Below are 25,316 nucleotides of genomic sequence, written 5' to 3' on the forward strand. Positions count from 1 at the left end.
TCAGTGTGGCTTTGTGTTGGGGCTGTGTGGCTTTGGGAGGGGGGAGGTGGAGAGTTGTGCAGTCATTACAGTTGGAAAAGATCCCTGAGGTCAGCGAATCCAACCCCATCCCACCCCCACCATGGCCACGTCCCTCAGTGCCACATCTCCGTGGTTCTAAATACCTCCAGGGATGGTGACCCCACCAGCTCCCTGTGCAGCCAATGCATCACTGCTCTGAGTTGTGCCCTATATCCAACCTGAACCTCCCCTGGCACAACCTAAGGCCATCACCTCTCATTCTAGCGCTGTTACCTGTGAGCAGAGGCCGACCCCCACCTCACCACAGCCTCCTCTCAGGCAGTTGTAGACAGCACTGAGGTCTCCCCTCAGCCTCTTCTACTGCAGACTGAACAGCCCCATCTCCCTCAGCAGCTCCCATCACACTCGTGCTCCAGCCCCCTCACAGCTCCTGCTGACACAACCAGGATGCTGCTGTCCTTCTTGGCCATGAGGGCACACTGCTGGCTCATGTCCACCTCAGGTCCTTCGCTCTGCCCCAAGCCCGCAGCGATGCACGGAGCTGGACCCACATCCAGAACCACATCCAACGGTCCTCAGCCCAGCACTGACCCTCCGTAGGCCCACCCCACCCTCGGTCACAGGGACTCTTTCCCCCGCTCGGTGTCAGCTCGGCGCCCGCCCCGCTCGGTGCGGCTCAGCGCAGCCCGTCACTGAGGGAGGACGAGCGCGGGGCGGGATCAGGGCAGCGCGGGGCGGTGCAGGCGGAGAAGATGGCGGCGGCGCAGCCGGGCAGCGGGGCGGTGCGGCGGGTGCGGGCCGTGCTGGGGCACCTGTCGGGGCCGGGTGCGGGCGCTGTGAGGGCCGTCCCGTGCGGGAGTCGTGCCTCCAGCCCCGAGGATGTGGTGGTGGTGCACGGGCGGAGGACGGCCATCGGCCGGGCCAAGCGAGGAGGCTTCAAGGTACGGCAGGGATCCGCCGGCTCGTCCAGCCGGAGCGAGGCGCGGCATTCGGAGTCACCTCACGCTCCGACCCTCTGAGTTGAGGAGGGGAGGCAGCGGATGGGCAGTCGGCAGCGCTCACTGTGTGCTGTTAATCCCGTGTGCTTGTAGGATACCACACCCGACGAGCTGCTGTCTGCCGTCATGGCAGCTGTCCTGCAGGACGTCCACCTGCGGCCTGAGGCGCTGGGAGATATCTGTGTTGGTGAGCGCTGGGTGCTGCTGGTGGGGATGGCTTTGGGGATGGCTGCTGGGTGCTGTGGGGGCATAAAGGGGTGAATGTGTAGCGTTACAAAATCAGGACATCCTGACTGTCCCATGGAGGGGTTGGGGTCCGTCCTGGTGCCCTGTGGCACCCAACCACCGCCGTGGTGATGTTAACATCCCTTCAGCATCCCTCCATGTAGCAGGGCAGTGCAACCAGTGACTGGGCCCATGTCTTTGCACCCAGGAAACGTGCTGCAACCGGGAGCTGGCGCTTTGATTGCGAGAGTTGCACAGTTCCTAAGGTAAACTCTCACCTCATCGAGGTTCCTTCTTGGGTCTTGGCTACGGAGCAGCACTGGGTCAGAGGCTGCCATGAGGCAAATCACCTTTTGCCCGCAAATCAGACTTTTGGACAGCACTGTGCAGGAAGGCATTCATTCCCTTGCATGCATACATTGCTAACCTATCAGGAGCAGCAGTGACTGAGCTGGAGTGGGGAGCAGGACCTGCTTACAGAGTGCTTTCTGAAGGTAGACCTGGGGGAATTGGCACAGAGCTGCTCGCAAATCAAGTTTGGAAATTATCGATGAACTTTGCTTTCTCTTGGTGCGGGACCAAATAGGTCTACAGATGCGTAATGGGATCCGTCTTGAGCGTGAGGGTTAAAGTTTAATCAGGTGGCTTAATGTCCTCTCGAGGGGTTTGCTTTGCTGTGCGCTTCACAGTGCTGAGCCTTTATCTTGTGTTCCAGTGGTATCCCAGAGACGGTGCCGTGCTCCAGTGTGAACCGGCAGTGCTCCTCTGGATTACAGGCCATTATCAATATAGCTGGTAAGTGTATGGAGTATTATGGGCCGTCAGGCTGGGGTCCCACCCCAAGTGCCTATGTATCATGTTGATTCGTCCTTCGGTCTCTCTGAGCAGTAAAAACAGCCATAATGTCTTCTGCTGTTAGGTGTTATCAGTGGGTTGTTGATGGAATGCTTTTATATCCCTGTGAGGCTGAGTTTACCTTTCCAGATGGGACTTGGTCTCCTGAAGATGAGTTCTGCCATAACTTCCACATCTAGAAAGGTCAGTCCTGGCCTCACAGTAGTATCTTAGATGCAGTGAAGGGACTTTTAAAAGCCCTCTAGTCTAGCTCCCCTGCAATGAAGAGGGACTTCTACAGCTCCGTCGGGGACATCTGCAGCTAGATTCATGTCAGGCTGTGGTTGGTCTTCAGCTACTCCACCTCTTGACATGGCAGCCAGGAGCACAGGGGATTTTCCAAATCCATAGCTGACCTCCAAGTGCTTTTGCTCCTGATGATAATAAGAGTGTTTGTTCACTGCTGTTACAGGTGGCATCCGAAATGGGTCATATGACATTGGCATGGCCTGTGGGTAAGAATATCTTTTTATGGCACTTGTATAGGCTTCCTGAAAGTAGTGCTCTGTCCTTCTGCTCATGTATGAGGAGTTAGAGGTCCTTTCCAGATAGATCTGTGTCCCTCCCAGGAAAGAGATGCTGTCCTTCAGAGAATGGATCTATGAAAGTTAACTGGTCCAACCTCTGCTCAAGGATGTCTTGCATTTCCCAGGGATATTTTCTTCATAGGTTGCTCCGTGTAAATGTATTCATGTGGCACAGAGTAGAATTCAAATTCTCTTCCCATCTTAGGTTTCATGATCTGGGTTGACTGTACAAGAGCTTGCTAGTCTAAGTGGTGGCTTTATATTTAGATGGTAGTATTGGGTGTTCTCAGTCTCCTCAGTCATTTGTAAGTCACAGACTGCTGCCTCTGGGATCCATGTCTGAAATTCTTTGTGTTGCAAAATGCAAATGGCACAACTTGCTCACGTCTCTTTGTCATGTGTTGCTTAATACTTCACGTTGTTATGCTGCCAGCGGGTTTTTAAGCTGTATCTGGCCTTTTCCTGGCTGTCGTGGAATCACTGAACCATTAAGGTTGGAAAAGACCTCTAAGATGACCTAGACCAACCATCCACCTACCAACCACCAATACTGCCCACTAAACCATCTCCCTATGGCCCATATTTCCATGTTCCTTGAACACCTCTGGGGGTGGTGACTCCCCTGGGGCAGCCTGTGCCAGTGCATGACCACTCTTTTGGGTAAGATTTTCCTAATATCCAGCCTGAACCTTGCCTGGCATATCTTAAGGCCATTCCCTCTCATTCTATTGCTATTACCTGGGAGAGGAGGCTGACCCCCACCTCACCACAGTCTTCTTTGAGGCAGTGGTAGAACCTTAGGTTTCTTATCACATCTGAAGACAGAAGTGCCAGGATGGTCAGCAGTTCCTTGCTGTAGAAACTTGAGAAACAAAGTGTTGACATTGATACTGTATTATATAGCAAAAGAAGGACCAATTTAAATTGCTTTAGTTTTGTGCTAATTATATATTGTTGCTTGAAGAGCTTCTGCCTCGAGCAGTTCTTACTTATTATTTGTGTTTCTATAGGGAGATAGGGAAGAATGCTGTTGAGTGACTGAGTTTTGATCAGTCACAATTGAGCAGTCATTACAAATGGAAGCAGCAGTAGTAACTTCCAGTCTTTCCTATGTTTAGTGTGGAAACAATGTCTCTCAGAAGTGGAAATAATCCCGGGGATATCAGCTCCAGCATGATGGAGAACAGCAAAGCTCGTGATTGCCTTATTCCTATGGGGTAGGTGCCAAGCAGTTCCATGTTGAAAAGTCAGCAGTCGGCTTTGAGACTGAAGCCACTGCCTGTAGCTTGGGTTGTTCTGGCAGAAGCCAACTGCGGCATCATTGGATGTGTCATTGGATTCATTTTGCTGATGTTTTCCTTAGAATAACCTCAGAAAATGTGGCAGAGAAGTTTGGGATTTCCCGAAAGAAGCAGGATGCCTTTGCCTTGGCTTCCCAGCAGAAGTAAGTGCCTTCTATTTTTATTGTTTTACCTTTTGATTAAGGAATAGAGATAGAAAAACCCAGCAATAACAGAACATTGCTCCTCCCATAAGTAGTTAAGTACAGACTTCACCCTGGCTTTCAAAACTTGATGCCGTGGAATCATTATGATTGGGAAAGACCACTGAGATCATCAAGTCCTACCATCTCGTGTCTGGGGTTGTGTGCTAAGGCAGCCAGTGCTGCACTGGGAGGTGTGTGTTCTTGCACACACATCACTGGACATACAAGTTTGAGCACTGAGTGCACCCATATTTAATAGAATGTAAAGGATACAGCTGTCATGGGGTTTCAGAGTATTTTCATAGTGGCTTTGGCTCGGTGTCATTTTAAACTGAACATGAGTGCAACAGCAGAAGGAATCTTTCCTAGGAGGAAATATTTGAAAGCAGCTGTTTGTAGAGAACTGCTGAGCTGATATGAGTGGCTTCACTGTGCTGCAGGTGTTTGGCTTCAAGTGAGTCCAGTTCTGCCTCCAATAACCTTTGTCTTAGGTTTAAACCGTTGCCAAAGTAAGCAGACCCCTGGTGTCCCTGGGGCTTGTGGTGGTGGGTGAGATATTAAAGCTGGTGGCATCGAATAGTTAATCTGACTGTCAGAATTCTGTTTGAGCATCGCCCCGGTCCAATTATTTATCTAATACAGGAAACCACTGCTCAGGCCAGTTAACCTTTAAATTCTGGCCCTGCTTCTAAGGAACTTGGCGTGGCAGGCGTTCCCATTGACATTGAACTGATAGCACAAAAGGGTATGTGAACATGATCCTCACCTCTCACCTGAGGAAGGAGCAATCTTCTGGCCTTTGGCTCAGGATGCCTGTGAGCTTACTGAGCTGACTTCAGCTCTTATTCCCCCTTATTTGGAAATATTAAATATTTACATTTTATGAATTAAAATCGAAAAGTGATCTCGCTCAGAAATTATTTTAACCTTCTGTGCTTTTCTTTTAACAGAGCAGCAAAAGCCCAGCAGATGGGACTGTTTAAGGCTGAGATTGTTCCAGTGAAGACCACTGTTCTAGATAACGAGGGCAACCAAAAGACAATCACTGTGCACCAAGATGAAGGGGTCAGGCCCTCTACGACCCTGGAAGGTTTGGCAAAGCTGAAGCCTGCCTTCAAGGAGAATGGCAGTACTACAGCAGGTCAGCTCTGTTCTTAAATTGCTGTTGTACCCTGGCTTGCCTGCCTGCTTTCCCATTCAGCGTGCTCAGGCAGAGGAGGTGCTCATAGATTTCTTCCAACAGGTAACGCCAGCCAGGTCAGCGATGGAGCAGCTGCCGTCCTGCTGGCAAAGCGCTCCAAAGCCATGCAGCTGGGACTGCCCATCCTGGGAGTGCTCAGATCCTTTGCTGTTGTTGGAGTCCCCCCCGACGTGATGGGCATAGGGCCGGCCTACGCCATCCCTGTTGCTGTGCAGAAGGCGGGTAAGGAACTGTTCATCACTCTCACAGTGTTTAGCACGGGGCTAAGCCAGACTGTGGCTGAAATCTGAGGTGATTTTGTGAGCAGCTGTCAGCCAGAGAAACAGCTTACATTCAGAACCATGAAAGAGATCCTGCCTAGGATCACTATAATACTCTTAACTTCTAAGATATGAATTGTCATTTGCTCACCATTGAGAAGCTCAGTGTTAAATCCCTGCACACTCACAGCGAACTGTTAATGTGTGGCACGTGATTTAGTGTTCACATGGTGCTGTTCTTACTTAGTGCTTTTTTCACTTAGCATACCTAGAGTGTGCGTGTGCTTTGCTTGTTTGTCTTCTGGTTTTCTTTACAGTTTTGGCATCTGACCAGGCTTTCCTCAGGGTTCTGACCATCCTCACAGGGTTAAATAGCTCACAATTATTGTTGCATCTCCCTGTCCTCACTGTGGTCACAGGCTTGGCTGTACGGTCATCTTTCTGTCTCAAAATACCCTTTGATCTTTAATCTCTGTGCAAAGAAATCAAATCTAATTGGAATCTTTTCAAACACAGTGATAGGATACCAAGGACTATGATGTTTTGCAGTCTTTAGATACTGTTATACATAAACATGCATGTGAACACTGACAACACACACGGTGTCTTCTTTTGCTGTTAGTGGAGTCGACGTAGAATTCATAATGAAGACTTTGAGTTGCCTTTAATGCAGTGGTAAGGCAAAAATATCTTCTAAATCTTTACCTTTCTGAACTGTAGGTCTGACTCTGAATGACATTGATATATATGAAATTAATGAAGCCTTTGCAAGCCAGGTGAGTAATCATCATCACTTCAAGTCATTCTGTTGTTTTGAAATGTTACATTTCACTTTGGGCTCAAAATTAAGATTTGAACTCGTTCCATGTATTAGATTTATCTGGCCAGATGTTAAGAACACCTACAGACTACTTTTGTTCCCTTCAAGTATAAATAAGCAGGGCATTGTCTACATAGCTTGATTAAAAAGAGACAACTCTCCACCCAGCAAGAGCGTGAGCCTTATGGTTGTATCCTTACACCAACTTGGGAAGTTGCAGTTTCACAAGGGCTGTGATTTGTTACAGGGTTATGTCAGTGTGTTGCAATTTGAGCATCCATAATGAAACGAAGAAACTTCACTCATGTCTACCACAAATGTATGCCTTGCCTGTTGAAAGCCCGTGGGCTCAGTTTGAGACGAAGTTGATAGGTTTAGCTTGCTTCATGTGCTTTGACTTTGTAACATAGTTCCCTGCTTTCATCAGATCTTTGGAAGCACCAAGACATGCCTACGACTGTCAGCCCAGCTCTTTGTGTAGGAGGAGATCACCAGTCTGCTCTGCAGCCCTCTGAGCTCTCTGTTGCTGGAGAGGTGAGAGCATCGAAACAATCCTCTGTCTTTACAGGCTGTGTACTGCGTTGAGAAGCTGGGCATTCCCATGGAGAAGGTCAACCCCATGGGAGGAGCAATAGCACTGGGGCACCCACTGGGCTGCACTGGCACTCGTCAAGTTGTCACTTTGCTCAACGAATTGAAGCGTAGAGGGAAAAGGTGAGCATCAAACAACAATATTGGTCTTAAATGTATCTAAAGGTAATTTAGACATGACATCATTTTGGGTTTTGCTCTCTACTCATCCCTTTGATAGCTTTGAATGTGGGGTTAGTTAGAATTTTATGGTGACACTGGAGAGCAGCGGATAGCTGAAAGTTACTGGATTTCTTTTCCTGCCTGGTGGTGCAAGCCTTATGTTTATTCTAATTCCCTGTATTCTTTCATTTCAGAGCATATGGTGTTGTATCAATGTGCATTGGAACTGGCATGGGAGCTGCAGCAGTATTTGAGTATCCAGGGAACTGAACTCCAGCGTACAGACAGCCCAACACAGCAGCTCATTCTCTGCCTTCTCCAATCCTAGCAAATGATTCGCACTGTGAAATCAAGTGGATTCAGGTTTTTGTTACTAGATCTACACATTTCAGGCACGAAGTGTGTAGAAGCAGAATTAATCATACGGGGCTGATGTGCGAGTGGGAGAATGAAAACCAGCACTTGCTTCAGAGCTGAAAAGCAGCCTAACATGAGAAAAGGAACGAGTTCAGCTGAAGTTTCAAATACAGGCCCTACGGTGGTGATTACTAATGAATACTTCTAATCTAATTCATCCCATTATTCTGTGAATATTATCAGAGTGTAGCTCATTGTACCCTATCTGTGTGTGACAAATCTAAAACCACTACTCAAAATGAAGATGTCGTTGCAGGGGAAATGGCTTTCTTAGGGTTTTCTTGAAGAATTCAGCATCTTGCAGGAGGTCTGGCAAGGCTTGTTTTGAAAGCAGGGCAAAGACTTCACATTTCTCTGATAACCTAACGGCACCTGCCCACTCTGTCACAACTTGGCTGATGTCTTAAAGCCTCCACATGCTGCAGGCTGTGCTTCAGCTTTGTGTGTTTTTATTAAACCATGCTGCTCTCAGACTTCCAGTGGGGCAAAGTGGAAGGGCCAGAAAGTCATTTACCCAGGAGCAAGGTACAAACAGGCTGTTGGGGTGCCTGAATGCAAAGGTGCTGAAGAATTGGATAGAAACCAAGCGTTTGGATGTGGCCATTCCAGCTTTTACAGCATATTTCTGTGAGCTTCTGTAACTCTAACGTAGAAGACAAGTTTAGGCCTAATGAGTTACTTTTTATATAAAGCAGATTTCAGCACTACCTGATCTTCAGCAGTGTCTCAGTACTTCACTGCTAATACTGATTTCATCTTGTAAAGTCTTACATTATCTGTTCTCCTCCTAGGGAACAAAACGATCACTGAAATTCTCAGCTAATGGACTGAAAAAGAAATGCAGTAATCATCTTTGACACGTTAGAAAGGGTAAACTTGTAACAGATTGAGGTTCTTTGTCCTGGCTCTTGTTTTTTTGCACTTAATAATACAAATGGTCTCCTACAATATGTTTGTATTCTTTTCATTTTGATTGCTATTGCATCCAGTCTTACCCAACAGCCTCACATGAATTTAGAGCTCAAGGATGAGATTGTTTGGTAGGGGGAGGGTAGAGAGGTATTAGTAGCTTCAGTGCCTTTTGTGCATGCTAAGGTTCCTTCCTATGTAAAAAGTAAGTTCTGCTTTAAAGCAGGCAGAAGGGAGATATCGTCTTCTGTTCTCTTCCAGTGTGGATTGCAGCCCTCATACAGTGGGAATAGAAAACAACCTCAGAAGTGGGAATTTCAGTGACCTTTAGCTCAAGTAATACTAAAAACATCTGAAGAGGTGTCTAAGTAAATGGGAACCATGGGGGAGAATTAAAGGAATTAAAAAGCAGAAGGGTTTCTCCTTCCAACAGCTGAAGGGGCTCTTCTCAATACCCAAACATGATGAAACAAGCATGCAGAAGGCCATGGGAAGTTAAGTTGGCTCTGTGGCCCTGCTTCATATTCATGGAAGGTGCTGAGACAACAGCTCAGGAATGCTGGCCTATCCCCTAAGTCTTGCTAATTTTAATGTCTAACAATGTTCCCTCTCCTTGTTCCCCCAAAAAGGGCAAAGCAAAAATCTTTTTGAAGCAGCAGTTTCAGCTGTAATTTGCAGCACATTTTGCTGTGCAGCACTGCTTTGGCCTAACGGTTACCATGGCTGGTTTGCAATTTAAAACATCATTTTGCAAAGCAGTGATAAGCTTAACACAGCAATATAAGTCATAGCACAGGACAGGATTATGACTTTTCAAAGTACCGTGAGTGGGTTTTTTTCTCCTCATAACTTTTTATTCTATTAAATTTTCAGTCCATATGTAACAGCTGAAATAAATGATCGTACAGGCTCAGCTGACATTATTTTTGCAGCTGATTTTTTACCTCGACATTTTCCCTCCTTGTCTTGCTTAAATCAAGACACGTCTTCATACTTCCCATCATATGTTCCTTGTCCCCTGATCTGTAGCTTGCAAGGCTTCTCTCCCAGCATCCCAGTAATGGTCAGGATTGTTTTGTATTCAGTGTCACTCCTACAATGGAGAGGGGGAAGACATTAACCATCTCAGTGTTTCAGGGTGGGATTTAGTTTCCTTATAGAAGAGAAAGGAGAGACTGTAAGGTATGAACTCCTCCTCATCACTAACACTTTCTAACAACAGTTAGGCTTCAGGTTCACTGCCTCTATTAGTCCTGCCACTACAAAATTCCCCTGCAGGAAGACCACTTGTTAGTTATCACCTCACATGTAATTATTTACTAATGTCATGCTGGTTCTGAGCTCTTCTGTGCTGGTTATTATGGTCCATATGCTCTCTGGTTAAGTGCAGCAGCGTGCCTGAAACAATCTGTTGGCAGACAAAATTAAGTGCTTCAGGCAGACAAAAGGAACTGCCAAACAATTTAAGTAGTGGAGTGTCTGAGGAGGTCTCTGGTCCAAGACATGCTCAGAGCAAGAACAGCTTAACAGCAGCTGCTCCGGTCCTCATCCCAAAGGTTCCAGTAGCTCCAGCAATGGAGGGCTCAGAGTACGGCACCCAAGGTTACAAAGATAACTCACCTGCGATTTGTTTTGTCTGACATCACTGTCAGTGTTCAGAGTTCACTGACAGCATTCCAACAGGATGTCCATAAACGTAATTAGAACAATACTGGTTATTTACAGGAAAGTTATTTGCATCCCTTTTCCTCTGCTCTTTGCTGTTACCTGCCCGCAGCTCGCGTTCTCTTGGTTGTAAGGAAAACCTTTGCAGGGATTGAAAAGGTTACTTTTGGAGCACCTAAACTGAAATGAAGGATCCCTGAGAATGGCTGCAAGACTTTGATCCTTCAAGCAAAACAAATAGGCGTCTTACTGGAATTTTGAACTACTCTGGACATGTTTCTCCCTTTGTCCTTGCAAGGGGCTGGATGCATATGAGAGTCAACTGATGTATCAGCATCTGCACTGAACTACAGGTTTGAGATTTGCCCTCTGTTGAAGCTGCTACCCTACAGATAAGGATTGAATCCAGTCTTACAGTATGTGGGACCAACTGTTGTGACAGCATGTCTAAAAGAAATCCTGCATGTGGGAGCAGCACAGGGAATGAGGTTATATGGAGAAAGCTCCAGCTGGAAGCACCGGATTGGCAAGTGGCAGAAGCTGATAACACAAGCAGGGAGCAGCACACCTCTCTGCTCTCAGGGACTTCTCACAGTGCAAGTCTGGGCTTCTCAGGGCGTAAGAGCAGGATTTAAACTCTGCTTACTGTACCTTGCAGTAAAGGTGATCTGCAACATGTCTTTGGTAGGTTGCTCCCCTTCACGTGCCTCCAGGATGCCGTTAGCAGGGGAGACAGAAAATACTTCCAGGTCACTGTGCCTTTCTTGTTGATCTGCAGTGAAGAAGGCAAAGAACAAACAACGCATCACAAAAGCTCATGTGTAGCTCTGTACAGCATATAGCACGCAAAGCAGTTCACCTCCTTGCCTGCCAACTAATCAGCACATCACTTCTTGCACTGCCACAGGTTTTCTATGCAAGTGGCCAGTTTCTGTTTTCATCCTTTTATCACGAGGAGTGATCAGTGTCCTCTGTGTCTGAATAGTTAGGCCCTGCTCTTCTTTAAGTCCATCTGTTGTTAATCCTATTAGGCATAAATTCAAACAGCCCAAATGTGGAGCTGCTGCTCCTTGTTGCCTTTTGGGATTGTGTTATAAGTGAACGTGTCCAGTGACAGGGAGGGCTGTGGTTGGATCTATTGGTTAAATCTGAAGTAAAGGCTGAAATCAGTAAGGATATGCTCATGTGAAAACAAAGCAACAACAACAATCCCACATAAGTGAGAACAGAAACAGAGCCGCCATCGCGTATTGGCTACTGATTGAGTGAACACATGCAGTCTTGAAAAAATATACTGAACAAACAAACTACACAGCAAGGAGATCCGATTGCAAAACCCAAATACCCAGCAAAGCAGTCCAGTAAATTCTGCAGCCACTCCTGTTACACAGGTAGACGTGTTCAGTCTTGGTCTGCGCAACAAAGCAGGTCTTGAAATCAACCGTGTTGCAAGACAGCTCCAGAACTGGGACAGTGAGGTATGCAGTCACTGGGACCAGCTACGAAAGAGAAAAAGGGGGAAAGGAAACAACAAAACACCTTATTTTTGTATCACAGAGTCACAGAACATCCCGAGTTGGAAGGGATCCCTAAGGACTGTTTTGTATCTACTAAACTGGGTCGCTTTTACCTCAAGCACAACCTCAGCAGTACTCACATCCTGTGCTCCTCCACCATCAAGTCTATTCTCCATTCTACAGCTTTGAGTGAATTGAATTGTTGCTGGTTTTACTATTTTAGGGCAAGTTTTCAAATGAGATGCGGCAGTCTTAACAAAGTAACACGGAGTGAACGTTCTGATTTGGGTTTCGGGTTTGCTGTGGGGATGTAGACGTTACAACATCTTGTCATTCCTTGGGGCTGCATACGACCTGCTGCGAGTCATTCTGTTTGTGCACATTGCCCAAGAATATTAAGTTAGCTGCATCTTAGCTGTGGTACTTGGAGCTTACAGAAGTATGTGGTGTGAAAAGCAATGTCTGCAGCTGGTGGTTTTGGGAGCTCTATGGCTTTGTGTCTGGAAGAGATGGGTCTTTAAACACAGGTGGGCTGTGACCACACCACGTGAGCTGGACAGATGGGATTTTCAAGGACATGCATGCTGCAGGAGGCAGCGCTTGGTGACTCAAAGATGCTGATGCAACACAGCCCCTTCTGAGGGCTGTCAGCGTCATCATAGAACCATAGAATGGCCTGGGTTGAAAAGGACCATAAACATAATCCAGTTTCAACCCCTTTGCTACGTGCAGGGTTGACACCCACCAGGACCAGGCTGCCCAGAGCCACATCCAGCCTGGCCTTGGCCTGGCTGCAGGGTGCTTACCTGCGTGCTGTCGTTACTATATTCAATGATCAGATTCTGACTGAACTTCAGCTTTCTCTCTCCGCTCTCAAACTGGAGCACTTGGAATCCAGGAAGTATTTGGGTGTCTGGCAAATGCTGATACAACAGCAACTCCAGGGTCATGTGGAATGACACTTTCACCTGCGGGAAGAGGAATTCAGATGGCTGTCACATAAGGCAGCGCCACATGCAGGAAATCCAAAGTAAACAGCGCCCGAAGGCCTGAATGCACGTTTTCCCATGGGAACACAAAAGTGTCATGCCAGCAACCAAACTCCCACAGGAATAAAGTATTTCAATGGACACTAAAGAAAAAAGAAATGCAGCTATTTCCTATGAAAACAGTACAGAGCGTTAAAGGTAGAAGTTGACCAGCTAATTGCTGAACCACGATGGAGATACATTCTCTGGCAAGACAACGGTGTTCAATTCCTGAGCTTACAAATACCACGTTCCCAAAGGTGTCTTCCAAATGTCACGCCTCCTTTCTTCTGACCTATGCAGAATTAAGACCTGTGTGTCAGGGTGAGCTCTGAAAATGAGAACCACGCTCCAAAATGCAGCTGAGGGTCGTTCATTCCTTGCACCGCAGGTAATTCCTGAATCCAGGACTTTGCTTCCTTTAATGTCACTGTGTGTACCCCAAGCTAATCTTTTTTTTCCCCCTCCCTTTGCACTGGCTGCATCTAATTTAAGGAGATGAGGGAATGTAGCCTTTTAATAAGTTCAGCATGCATTTGGCTGTTGATTTAGGTGAGGTTCAGAAACCACACAGGGTTTTCCACCAGACAACAGGGTCAGAATTGATGAGAAAAGCACAGCAAGGCCACGGTGGAAAAATACTGTGTACCTGCAATATAGCAGGCTCAATCGCCATAGTTAGCATTTGCTAACACCATCATTTCCCCTGACACTGAAATGTTTCTATACTGGTTGTTTTTCTTGTGGTTCATGTGGCCCATGCTAACACACCAAGTACTAAACTATCTATTCTGGCAGAGGATTATTATTTTTGAGCCTACCAGCATGTTTTGCTGCGGGTAAAGCACAAGTTGTGGTTGCTGTTCTGTTTCTTCCTTCTCGCTGCGGGATGTTTTGATGCTCTTCTTGAGATCTGTGCTGGTCAGGCTGAAGGGTGCAGTCAGAAGGAGCCTGAAGTACAGAGGAACCTGAGTGCAGTTGGTGAGCTTCAGACTCTGAGTCTGTACTGAATCTGTCAAGACCTGGTAGAGACATGATTCAAATGGGTCAGGTTCAATTCCCTTGAGATTTAAACACATCTGTGCACGAGGTGCTTACTCCTAGCAGAGGCTGGTCAGGTAGGAGGTCGCTTGCCGTAGAATAAAACACCATTCCTCCATCGTGATCCGTGTCTACTTTCAACCTGAGCATAAAGAATGGGAGCTGGTCAGAGCCCTTCCCTCCAGGCTGCTTCATTCTGTGAGTGCCCGTGCTGTCAGTGTGATGGCACTTACAGAGCTTGCCTTACAGAAGCTCGCATGTCAATCCTTAACGGTGCAACGTCATAACCATGTTTGCGACGGACTCTGCCAGGAACTGTCTTTGCAAGCTGACAACACAATGGAAACAGAAATGATATATAAAGGATAGCATTAAAACATGAAAGCCTACTTTTGGCCTAAGGAGGCGTTATCCAGAATGGGATTCTGCTCGGTAATGCATTGCCTGTTTGTAAGACATGATGGCAACATGCAAGGAACAGCAAAAATGCAGCAATAATTGGACACAATGGCTGCGCTTAATACACATACAGGCAATACTTCCTCCAGGAGTAAGGAACGCTAGGGATGTTTTCATTAAATATTCAGTTACAATTCCTTCATGGACCCAAAATAGGAAGAAGGGAAGTTATTTTTGAGTCATCTTTAGCCCTACTGCGGCACTCGGCTTACCTGGTCATCCAGGCTCATGAATCCCAGCACAAACCCTTCACACCGCACTTTAGCCACGGGCTGTGGGAGGACATCGGGGGTGAAGGAGATGCAAACGGAGCTGCTGCCACCTCCCGGAACCACCTGCAATGAGAGCTGCCTGTTTTGCTGTGCGGGCAGCTGCCTGGGATTGCACAAGCATCCCCCAGTGCTCCGCTGCTCCAGCTGAGTTGTACGACCAGCATGAAATCTCCTGGGGATGCTCAGGGCACGCACTGAGATGTCAACATGTGGCAACAAAACCGTTCTAATTATTTCAGCTGCAAATATCAGCGCAGACCCTCCTTAACATCAACAGAGCTAAAGTAGAGTCAGAGAACATCTCCCCTAAGCACGCAGATGTAGATACACACCTGTTTGGTTTTGGAAACACTTCTGCACAGTTCTTCCTGCTTTCACCCCATGATTGAGCTGATTCTTACACAGCTGACAGCATTAAGAGACACGAGAAACCATTTCTGAATGTTTACAAGCGTGAGCTGAGTATTTTACAGTTCTGTTTGCTCCCTCTTGACCATTTTTTTCCCTTACTTGACAGCACAGAATGTAACCAAATGTACTTGCCAGCTACAGTGGATGGGTTGCAGAAGTGCTGCTTCCTTTAGGTGCATTAAGCAGGTAACAGCTAAAACCTGTTTGAAGTGTTATGCAGAAGCAACATCCCTATTTTCATGTTTGGCCCTGCTGGACCCTCCTAACCCCCAGGAAACATACTAATTCTAAGCACAAAGGAAATGTGCAGCTTACTATCTGTCTCGGAGTGATGGAGTAGGGGCTGTCAGCAGGAACCCCTTCATGAGGCCGTAGAAGTACAGAGACAATTTTCTGCATTGTAGGTTCTTGAGTGGTTATTTCTTCCTCTTCGCACTCTGTGTTTGAAGACTGCAGGGACAAAAGGGTGGAGAATAGTTAAAACCATTATGTTGCAAAAGAGGAATGTAAGCAATGTGTGCAGGAATGTAAATGATGTGTACAGAGAGCTAACTGTCCGTAAGCATGGCCAGCTTCAGTTTCATTCTTTCTGGCATGAAAACCAAACACATGGATGTGTCTTGGACACCAGTTTTTTCATGCATAGGTTTGCTCGCCCAAATCTGTCCCCAGACTGCTGGGAAAACACGCATGCTTGGGTCCTGTTCAGCAAAGAGAAACACTCAACCAAAACATCTTGGGTCCATTACATAAACCAGCACTTTAGGACAACAACTCTCCCATGTTGCACGTGGAAGGTAGGAGGTCTATTCAAAACAACTTTCTGAGCTGAAACAGAGAAAAGGTGCTTTTTGTATCTTTTCTGTAAAGCTTTTTCTGGATCCTGCATTTCATATTGTCTCCATATTATAATCAAATTTTACACGTAATGATCTGTTATAACGTGGTGACGTCTGGTAGTACCAGAGCTAGTTTGGCAGTATGACAAACACCTCCAAAACAACGGCTGTCATTTGAACTTCTCAGGTTATATTCTGCTCCTTGACTACAGCACATAAAGCACCCGCGAGAAAAGTAGATCTAATTGAAGAGTTTTGGTTGTCTTAATTCTGTGTTAAAAACAACAACAACAAAACATACAAAAAACACATTATTTATCAATGGCAGTCTTTAAAAAGTACCTGACCAACTTCTCTAACAACTTCAAGAGAAGCTGAAGACCTGTTTGCTTATAGCTCGTTCTGGAAACCGATTGCTGATAACTCCACCTACTGATGTATTGCCTTCTGACTGCGAGAGGAGCTGACATTTCATAGTTCAGCTCTTAGTTAAATGTTGTCTGTTATTGTTTTCAACTTTGTGTGCCAAGAAACCCATCATGTATCTCAGCAGTAGTATAAAAAACAGACTAACAGCTGACCTCATCTGTGGTTTGCAAAGCTGGATGAATGTTTCCAGAGGGAATGGGGGGCTGATCCAATCCTAACACGATCTCTGAGTTGCTACCACTTGATGCAGTCTCGTTTTTTGCCATGTCCTCAGGAGGAAAAGGGTCTCCAAAGAACATCAGCAGGTCCACCAGCTTTTTATCATCTTCCTCTTGGTTGTAAGTTTTGCAGTCCAGGCGTATGTCTGAATGGAAAAGGGGAAAGGGCAGTTACTGCTGGTCACACAGAAGACTCATAGCTTAGATGGCATTAGAGAACCAGACCAAGTAAAGAATCTGTTGTCTTGCAACTGGATTTGTATTAGAGCACATTTTAAGCTTTGCTATGGTTGCTATAAGCCAACTAAATGGATCTGAAAGCACGTATACATGTGTGCCATGCATATGGGTAATAAACTGCTTGGCCACTCTCCGCGTTAACTGGTTGTTCTGTTTTTATTGCTACAAGGAGTGCAATGCGAGTGTTGGTGTTTGCTGTACCAAAGTTCTTCTTACCAAAGGGAGTGGGATTGTTGAGCTGGACACTCCGAAAGACAGGACACCCTCCAGAGACATGAGTGCCAAACCTGAGGGGAAAACCACCATTAGAACATGTAGAAAATAAGTGAGTGTCTGAAACAAACTGTAATTAAAGATTAATTTAGAAGTGGGAAGTATATGGCTGTGGTGGCAGCCATATGAAGAGTGGCTATTGGGTAAGGCATGGCTGAAAGCTGCCAAACGCAACATTATTGTCTTTAATCAATATCTTTCTTCCAGTGTTCTCAGTTGTCTCAGACACTTCAGGGTGAACATGTGAAGTCAGCTTTTGTGAAAAACATTGGTAGTGGCAGCAAGGGCTTAAGCCATACTTTGCCCTCACGGTAACTGAAGCTGCGTTTGTCTATGATCCACATGAACAGGGAGAAACGTACAGTGGACAATGAGGACAATTGCCACTGTGTACCTGTTTCCATCCACTGAATCAATAAGGCTGACACGAATAAACTTCCATGACTGGAAGTCCAGAACAGTGATTGATGCTAAGCCTGGGATGACCCAGATGCAGATTCTTCTCTAATTATTCTGGCAAATGCATGGATGTTATAGAAGCAGATACCGTCCTTTGACAGTCACTGTGCTGACTTCCTTATTACACCACAAGAAGATGGGAGCAGGAGTAAATGCTGGCCATGCTCCAGCGGTATTTAATGGTCTGACTTCTCTGTCAGTAGTTTGGGCTGTACCTGATTATGGGTTGCTGTGTTTGTGGTCCTGTCATCTGCAGGAAGATCGGGCAGCCCTTCACAGTCATTTGCATAGGAATTAATGTCGGTTGTAGGTCTCCCACCTGTTAAAAAACATATATATAAGCATTTTTTGCCATTAGAACCAAGATATAACTAGTATCCATTTTGAAATCTGTTTCTGATTTTTATATGTTTTGAATGCTATCTTTTGAAAGCAACCAATTCACATTCTAAAGAACAGGTTTTCTCAGCAGGAGAGTGCAATAGCTCATGTGTTAATTAACTTCCCTGCAGCCTTTCCATACAACATCACGTATTGTGTTGGTAGAGCAGAGTGGTGCACTGGTCAGTTACCAAGCAGATTTTATACATCAGACTGTTCCAGTCACTTCAAAGACTCATGGAGGCTGTGGATGCTCCATCCCTGCAGGCATTCAAGGCCAGGCTTTATGTGGCTCTGGGCAGCCTGGTCTGTTGGTTGGTGACCCTGCACACAGCAAGGGGTTGAAACCAGATGAGCACTGTGGTCCTTTTCAACCCAGGCCATTCTATGATTCTATGGAAAACGTATAGACACGTTACACAAAACCAAACCAGGCACTGCAAGAGCACACTGTTGTTCCTTGCATGCTGTTGGAGCTAGCAGCATCTGCCCTAAATTCTTACAGAACTCATAATAAATGGAAAATGTGTTTTTAACAGAAAGGAATCCGGGAAATACAATTGGTGTCAAATCTGCCGTAGCAATATTTCACTTGAAACCAAGCCCCACCTACCTTACAGACAAGATCATCACTGTACTCTCCCCACATGTTGTTGTAAGCTGTTATTTCTATGATTAGCCGCTGGAAGGCTTGCAGAGTTCCTGAGGAAGGTTGTATATGGAAAGCTACTCCCTTCCCATGAGACAGCATCGCTGCTGCGAACTCTAAAGGAGCACAGCAAAGAAGCATTTGATAAGTCGTGAGGAAATGGAACAACGTTAGTCTTTCACAGAGAAAACACAGGAGCAGATTATTAGCCAGCGTCAATCAGGATAACTTCAATGGCTTCAGAAAAACCGGGATCGTTGACGCAGCCCATAATTACAACCCTTCAGTTCCCTTTTGCAGTGGGTTTTAATCCGTTGGGTTGTTTTTTTTTTTCCCCTTTTGTTTTTATGAGTCAGTTCTTGCAGAGATTATTTCATAGATGGACCGCCTTCGGACAACCTGTTCCAGGACTCTTTGAGATGTTCAAAGCAGTGATTGGTTAAATGAAAACACACCCTCGACTTTAGAAAAATAAGCTGGAATTTGTGCTAAGCGGTTATCGTTCTATTGGCAGCTGCTCGTTTACATCTGTATGCTGTTCGGGATAAAGAATGTGAATTATAAAGAGCAGAAAGGCTTTCCACATTCTGAACTACCCAGCCTTCCAAATCAATAGGCTTCCACGGAATCTGTCAGAACAGCATTTTCCCATTCTTAAGGGCTAACCCAACAGCTGAAAAGCTTTGTCTTCGTAACAGATACTAAACACTATGGCAAGCTACCAATGTATCCAAGTTTTATTTTGGATACACAAGACGCATCCACATTTCATGGCATTTTGCTCTCGCTTCCCCCCCCTCCCTGGGTCCCTTGTGGCTCTCAGTATTATTGTTTTCAGTACAAAGCATCAGAAATGATGGATGTGCTGGGGGGTAGCTTTCCTACACTGGGGAAATAATATATTAAGGGGTTTGAAGGAGGAAAGCCTGCTACAATGGTATCAGAAGACTGCCCAGAAATGAAACAGCCAAATGTTACACATCCGTACTCTGTGCTGGGAATGAACTACGAACAGAACCACCCATCTTTTGGGGTGAAAAAAAGAAAGAAGGGTGACCTAATGCTTCTGCAATGTGGAGTTTCACACTCCAGAGTGAAATGAGGAGCTGGGTTATTTAATGGTGTCCATGTAGCCAAGTACTCTAACGACAAATTTATGTTCCTGACTGGCACATTTAACACCGCACATAGAAGTCAGTTGATTTTTGCCTTCTCTCCACAGCGGGGATTATCCTTGTACCTGACTGTGCTCTTTTGGCTGCATGTTTCGAGGTGGGCCCTCTCCTTTTCACCAGGTAGTTCGATGTGCTTGAAAAAGAAAATATCAAAACATCATAATGCTTCTGTGAAATGAGCATGTCTCTGCTAACGCCGCATCTCCAGCTGACTCCTACATTAGTGGCCATTATAACTTAAAGAACGACTACCTACTCAGTACTTTTGGAAAGTAACATCCTTAGGAGTGAATTAACTGAAGAGCTGCAAGGTTCTGTGTACAACCCAACACAACAGAGGTTCAACCCAGACTACATCCACAACAGTGATGACAACAGTGGTGTTTTGCCACTTGTACTGACTACATGAGAGAATCACCAAGGTTGGAGGAGATCTTCAAGATGACCCAGTCCAAGGGTCCATCTATCACCAATAGTTCCCACTAAACAATGTTCACATCTAAACGTTCCTTCAGCTTCCGTCTTTCTTTTCCAAGCTATCAGTTTCTGCAGGAAATCTCGTCAGCAAATTTCATCACCACAGTCAAAGAGCTTAAAAACAAGAACAAAAAAACCCAAACACTACAACATTGCAGAAAGTGCATCTTGCAGCAGAGGAAATAGCACGCCATCCCGATTTCAGTTTTAATCCAGATCTCCGTTAGTACTTGAGGCATAGGGCAGAAAGGCAGGACTTACAGGAAGACGGATTGCTCTGGAGTAGGTGAAGGGCCAGTAAAATACACAGCTTCTAGTTTGAACGGTGCACTGATTGCAGTGTGATTGGTAAGAATCAGCTGACGCTTCACTATGCCTCTCAGGGCAACGTCAGGTCCAAAGTCCAAAAGAAGATCACGTGTGCTTTGTAACATTTCTCTTCCATCACTGTCAGAAAAAAAGTATGACAGTAACAGTCCAGTTTTCTTATGCCACAGATGACTTAAAGAGATTTAAAATGTACAATACACAATGTGGTTGTGAAAACCAGTGTAAAAAGACCAAGCAGTTGAGTTTATGTCATCAGCATTTACTGCTTTACATCTTTTCACTTCTAACCTTGTAAGGATTTGTTCAGGGTAGAAAGTTGATCATGTATGATGCATCAACTGACCAAATTAAAGCCGTTTTTACTTGTATTAAGCTGTATGAAGATGTGCAGATTCAAAAAGAGAGTAATCATGCCACATATAAAAAATAAATCAGTCAGATATGCCAAGTCAATGAAGTCTACTGTCCTTTCTTTAATACTGTCTTTAATAGTGCCGTAAGAAAACAATGGTCCAACACACTGGATCTTGGTAATTCAGTAGGAACTGAATGTGCACATTTTTGGCATGACAGAAGATAGCTTCCTCACATATTATGAAGCCATGTTTGTAGGGGGGGAGCATGCTTTGGTTAGTAGTGACAAAGGTAGATTTCCTGCTCTCAGCACACCAAAAGAATCAGGATGACTGGCAGACTGCAAGTTCAAGGAGCACAAGCGAGACCAGCCCAAACACAACCATGAGTTTTACTAACACGCAGTTCATTTCACACCAATTTATGATTCATCCATTCAAAGTTGTTTAGTTGTTTTGGCTCATTGTTCAAGGCCAGGTTGAATGGGGCCCTGGGCAGCCTGGTCTCACATTAAATGTGGAGGTTGGCAGCCCTGCCTGCAGTGAGGGGGGTTGAAGCTTCATGATCCTTGAGATTCCTTCCAACCCAGGCCATTCTAAGATTCTATCTGATCATTTTTGTCCAGTCAATCTGGAAGCCCGAGATATAAAAAGATGTTAAGTCTTGTAGCAAGGGACTGCAAATCCACGTACTGCACATACAAGCTGGAACGTCTCCTCTGGAAATAGAGTTTGGCTGTGTCATTGTGACCTGCCTCAAGGCTTGGTGCTATGGAGGAGTCACCCAGTTTCTGAGAAGAAAGCACCTTGCCAGGAGGTACCTAAATTACAGAGTTTAACTTCAATCTGCTCTTAAAAGACTTGGTTTTTAAGCGCTGTGTTTGGTGGTGTAAAGCTGATCTTCATTATATCTGGCTACAATAAAACTGCAGAGGTAAACATATCAAGCTTTGCACTTCTCATGACATTCTTTAGATGTTTTTAATGACATCACACACTTTGGTATAACTGAGCATTCTATAGATAGACTAGAGCTTTGCATCTATTAGAACGGTTCCACAAAAAGCAATGGAAGATGAACTATTCTGTGATCCTATGATTTTAATAACTCCTTGATTTACCTGGCATCTCCACCTTCACAAGGTACTGAGTAGGTGACATGCAGTCCTTTTACTTCTCCAGAAATGCTCAGGAAGAGGGGTTCAGTCATGTCTTCTATGCCACAGGAAAGGGCAAGGCCTTTCAGCTCACCCTGATATGGAAGAATCAGATTTCCTTGTGAACGGAGCAGAGATCACAGAGGACAGGCAGCTTCATTAAGAAATCCAATTAGAAAATGCATTTAAGTTCACTGGAACAGAGCTACAAAAGAATACTGAAAAGTAGTACTGAATTGCTTTAGACGTACAACCTGCCAACAGATTTGCTAAGAAGGAAGAAGCAAGCACTGCACAGGAACAGGTTGCCCAGGGAGGCTGTGGATGCCCCATCCCTGCAGGCATTCAAGGCCAGACTGGATGTGGCTCTGGGCAGCCTGGTCTGCTGGTTGGTGACCCTGCACATAGCAGGGGGTTGGAGCCAGATGATCACTGTGGTCCCAGGTCATTCTATGATTCTGTGATAAGGTACCATTTTGTGGCTGTTTCATCTCTTTGCATCCATATCTGACTGAAAAATGCTCAAGCTTACTGTGCCACATACACCAAATGTACATGGATATCTGAGAGGAAGTAAGACTTTTTAGTGATACTGAACACCTATTTTTAAGCAAATAACGGAGCCTTACATGTCCAGAAACAGCAGCGGGAACTCAGACACTCAGGTATAGGGAGAAAAGGAATGAAAGAAGAATAGCTGAGAAACAAAAAGGCAGGGAAGAATATTTCACACCGTGTAGACTGCTATAAAAGCTGCCTTAAAGCATGGTTACCTCTAAAGCAAAGCAATTTCAGAGATACTGAACGCAAAAAAGAACATCATATTTTGTATAGAGGAATCCGTTCCCTTGTCAGATGAAGCTGAGGTGAGGATGACAGCACCACCCTTTTGATAAGCACCAGTTTTAGAGCTTACCGTGATGTTAGCTGTGAGCTCGATGCAGAACTCTTTCTCTTCATTTGGGGCTAAAATGCCACTGGCTGGAGTGACAGTGGCAGAACAGAAAGCTGCCTGACTGCCAATGAGCTGCAGAGCAGAGGGGACAAACACTCAGTTAATCTGTTGTTTCAATAACTCCTGAGTCTTTCAGATTTTCCTCTTCTGATGTTACAGGGCTATGAAAACAGTTATTCTAAGGTTCGGTATACTTTCCCTTAGCAATACATAGAGCTCGCTGAGATGAGGCTTGCTTTGCAATTCCCTGTGGCTGCTAAGATTCTTCTACCTAGATTCATTTCAAGTGACTTCAGGTTCCCAACTGAGGAACCTGTACTAGGAGCAGAATTGCTGTAGGCCCTTTCACAGTCATAAGCCTTCCCAGGGCTAGGTCAGCCTGTCTGATATTGGAACAGATTCCTCAAGGTGCCTCAGGTCTCCCCATCTAACTACACAGAAGGCCTATAGAGACTATTGAGGGATATGGTTTAGTGGGAGCTATTGGTGATGGGTGGACAGTTGGACTGGATGATACTGTGGGTCTTTTCCAACCTTGGTGACTCTGTGATTCTATGACCAGGCACAAAGTGCTTTGGGTATCCTTTCAGGCTCCAGCTACTCCTAAGGGTTTCCCATGGGTCCTGCATCATCCACATGCACTGGTAGAGTTCCTCAGGCACGTGAGAACATCTCAGACAACACTGAGTGCTTTTACACAGGCAACTGAACTAAGTCTCAAATGTCAGATTGGATTTGAATGACCAAGGTAGTCATTCACTGGTAGTATGGTGTATAGGTTAAGCTACATAATCATATTTGTAGTGGGTGTCAAAACTACCACTATTGCCAATGTTTGGTACATTCTAGAGGTTCACTACAAACTAAAGCAGGTATCAGTTTCAGAGTGAGCTGAATAGTTCTCTGGATTCCACTGATAATATCAACACATTAGGATTCAGTTGCCTAAACATAGGTCCATAGAGTAGTGGTTGGCCAGCATAGCAGGACTTACAAGAGACCATGCTTCCTAAGTGACACCTGGATGTCACAAAGAACATTCTACAGCTCTCAGAAGGACACCAGACAGCTATATTCTGGTCACTGACCTCCTATCACTGAAAAGGAAGTTCAGACAGTAGCCCATGTATTGATATTAAGGTCCCTTCCAACTCGCACGATACTATGATATGATATGATATGATATGATATGATATGATATGATATGATATGATATGATATGATATGATATGATATGATATGATATGATATGATATGATATGATATTAAATTTAGGAGTCCTAATCTGTGAGCTCAAACCCACCTGGAATATAGATTTCAGTTTCAGACACTACCCAAAAGCAGTACTGCTGCATTGCTCTACTGAACTAAATGCAAACGCCCAATTGGCTACAATACTTTGTTTAACGCAGCTTTCATCCTGTTTTCCCCTTCCCACTTTGCCCACACCACCCTCCAAGAAGGGATCAATAGTCAGCAACTACATATTAGCATCAATGGCTAGGTAATCTTTTCATAAAGTCTGGTCTCAAGCCAAAGCCCTGCTCATAAGCCAGAAGACAGGAATCACTAGTCAAAGGGCGCACCAGAAAAGCTTTTAATTATTATTTGTATTCTGATGGAAATTCCAGCCCTGCTTTATTCTTCACCCATTAGAAACACACTTACCTTTCCCCATGAGTATTTTGTTGGCAGCCGCGTCTGGTTGAAAAGTTTGCTCGTTGCTTTGACAGGAATTCCAGTATACATTTCAGTGAGCACTAGATGACTAGAGATCAGGCATGCCTGGGGGGTCTGAACTTCAACAGAAACAGGAAGGTAACTGGAAGTAAACACACAGATGGCCTATTGTTATCGTTAATGAGATGTGCTAGACATACAACAGCATGCTGGAAAGAATGATGATTGTGTTTACTTAGCAATATCAGTGATTCGCTAGTTCTTTGATAGGTGACACGAGCCCGCTCTGAGTTTTTGCAGTGCATTTTTGTTTTAGGAGACAAACCTACCCATGATGAAAATCACATGTCAGGAAAAAATAAAGCAGAATGTGCCTTTTTTTCCCCTTACCTCTTTTCTCCATTTTCTACCTCTAGTTCTAATACCGTATGCAGATGCTGACACAGCAACGACGTGTACTGAACTGACACAGTGCATGTACCCAAAGGAGGTATTTCTTCAGCAGATGGTTGGATGGTAAAGGGAGATATCTGTGAGACCAGAGAGGGAATAGGAATGTTTTTGATGCCCATAAAGCAAATGTAAAATGCTGTACCTATACATTTCAATTGAGATTCATGTGTGTCCAGTTTCTCCTCAGACATGTCCTGTTTCTCTGCCTACATGACCCATCTGGGTAGATTTTACTACATGCAATGATAGCTTAGTGAAAACCTGGCTAGACAAGGAGGAGGGATTTAGCATCTGTGGGGACATCTAGTAAAACAGCCACGAGTTAAGAGAAGGGCTGCCAAAGC

At 45.2% G+C, this 25,316-nt stretch overlaps 2 protein-coding genes across 2 annotated transcripts in view; one reads left to right on the plus strand and one right to left on the minus strand.

Moving 5' to 3' along the window:
• The first annotated feature begins 754 nt into the window (after positions 1–754).
• Positions 755–9,455, plus strand: ACAA1 (acetyl-CoA acyltransferase 1). Its single transcript, XM_072328517.1, has 12 exons — positions 755–962; positions 1,113–1,206; positions 1,453–1,510; positions 1,960–2,039; positions 2,551–2,593; positions 3,784–3,882; positions 4,029–4,109; positions 5,102–5,292; positions 5,395–5,574; positions 6,333–6,388; positions 7,001–7,146; positions 7,380–9,455. Exons 1-12 carry the CDS (start codon positions 774–776, stop codon positions 7,453–7,455), a joined length of 1,293 nt encoding a protein of 430 aa, XP_072184618.1. The 5' UTR covers positions 755–773; the 3' UTR covers positions 7,456–9,455.
• DLEC1 (DLEC1 cilia and flagella associated protein) overlaps positions 8,167–25,316 on the minus strand; it is a 34,172-nt gene continuing 17,022 nt past the window's right edge. The window contains exons 20-38 of the mRNA XM_072328516.1: positions 24,910–25,049; positions 24,508–24,661; positions 22,801–22,911; positions 21,849–21,979; positions 20,306–20,491; positions 19,633–19,700; positions 18,357–18,508; positions 17,578–17,681; positions 16,847–16,917; positions 16,325–16,536; positions 15,220–15,354; positions 14,434–14,556; positions 13,996–14,090; positions 13,820–13,904; positions 13,543–13,743; positions 12,500–12,661; positions 11,522–11,675; positions 10,828–10,948; positions 8,167–9,604 (exon numbers count right to left, since the gene is read on the minus strand). Of these exons, the coding sequence (XP_072184617.1) occupies positions 9,487–9,604; positions 10,828–10,948; positions 11,522–11,675; positions 12,500–12,661; positions 13,543–13,743; positions 13,820–13,904; positions 13,996–14,090; positions 14,434–14,556; positions 15,220–15,354; positions 16,325–16,536; positions 16,847–16,917; positions 17,578–17,681; positions 18,357–18,508; positions 19,633–19,700; positions 20,306–20,491; positions 21,849–21,979; positions 22,801–22,911; positions 24,508–24,661; positions 24,910–25,049 (2,523 nt within the window). The 3' untranslated portion in view covers positions 8,167–9,486. The remainder of the gene's footprint in view (positions 9,605–10,827; positions 10,949–11,521; positions 11,676–12,499; positions 12,662–13,542; positions 13,744–13,819; positions 13,905–13,995; positions 14,091–14,433; positions 14,557–15,219; positions 15,355–16,324; positions 16,537–16,846; positions 16,918–17,577; positions 17,682–18,356; positions 18,509–19,632; positions 19,701–20,305; positions 20,492–21,848; positions 21,980–22,800; positions 22,912–24,507; positions 24,662–24,909; positions 25,050–25,316) is intronic.

The sequence above is a fragment of the Excalfactoria chinensis genome, chromosome 2, assembly GCF_039878825.1.
Source record: "Excalfactoria chinensis isolate bCotChi1 chromosome 2, bCotChi1.hap2, whole genome shotgun sequence".
NCBI lineage: Eukaryota > Metazoa > Chordata > Aves > Galliformes > Phasianidae > Excalfactoria > Excalfactoria chinensis.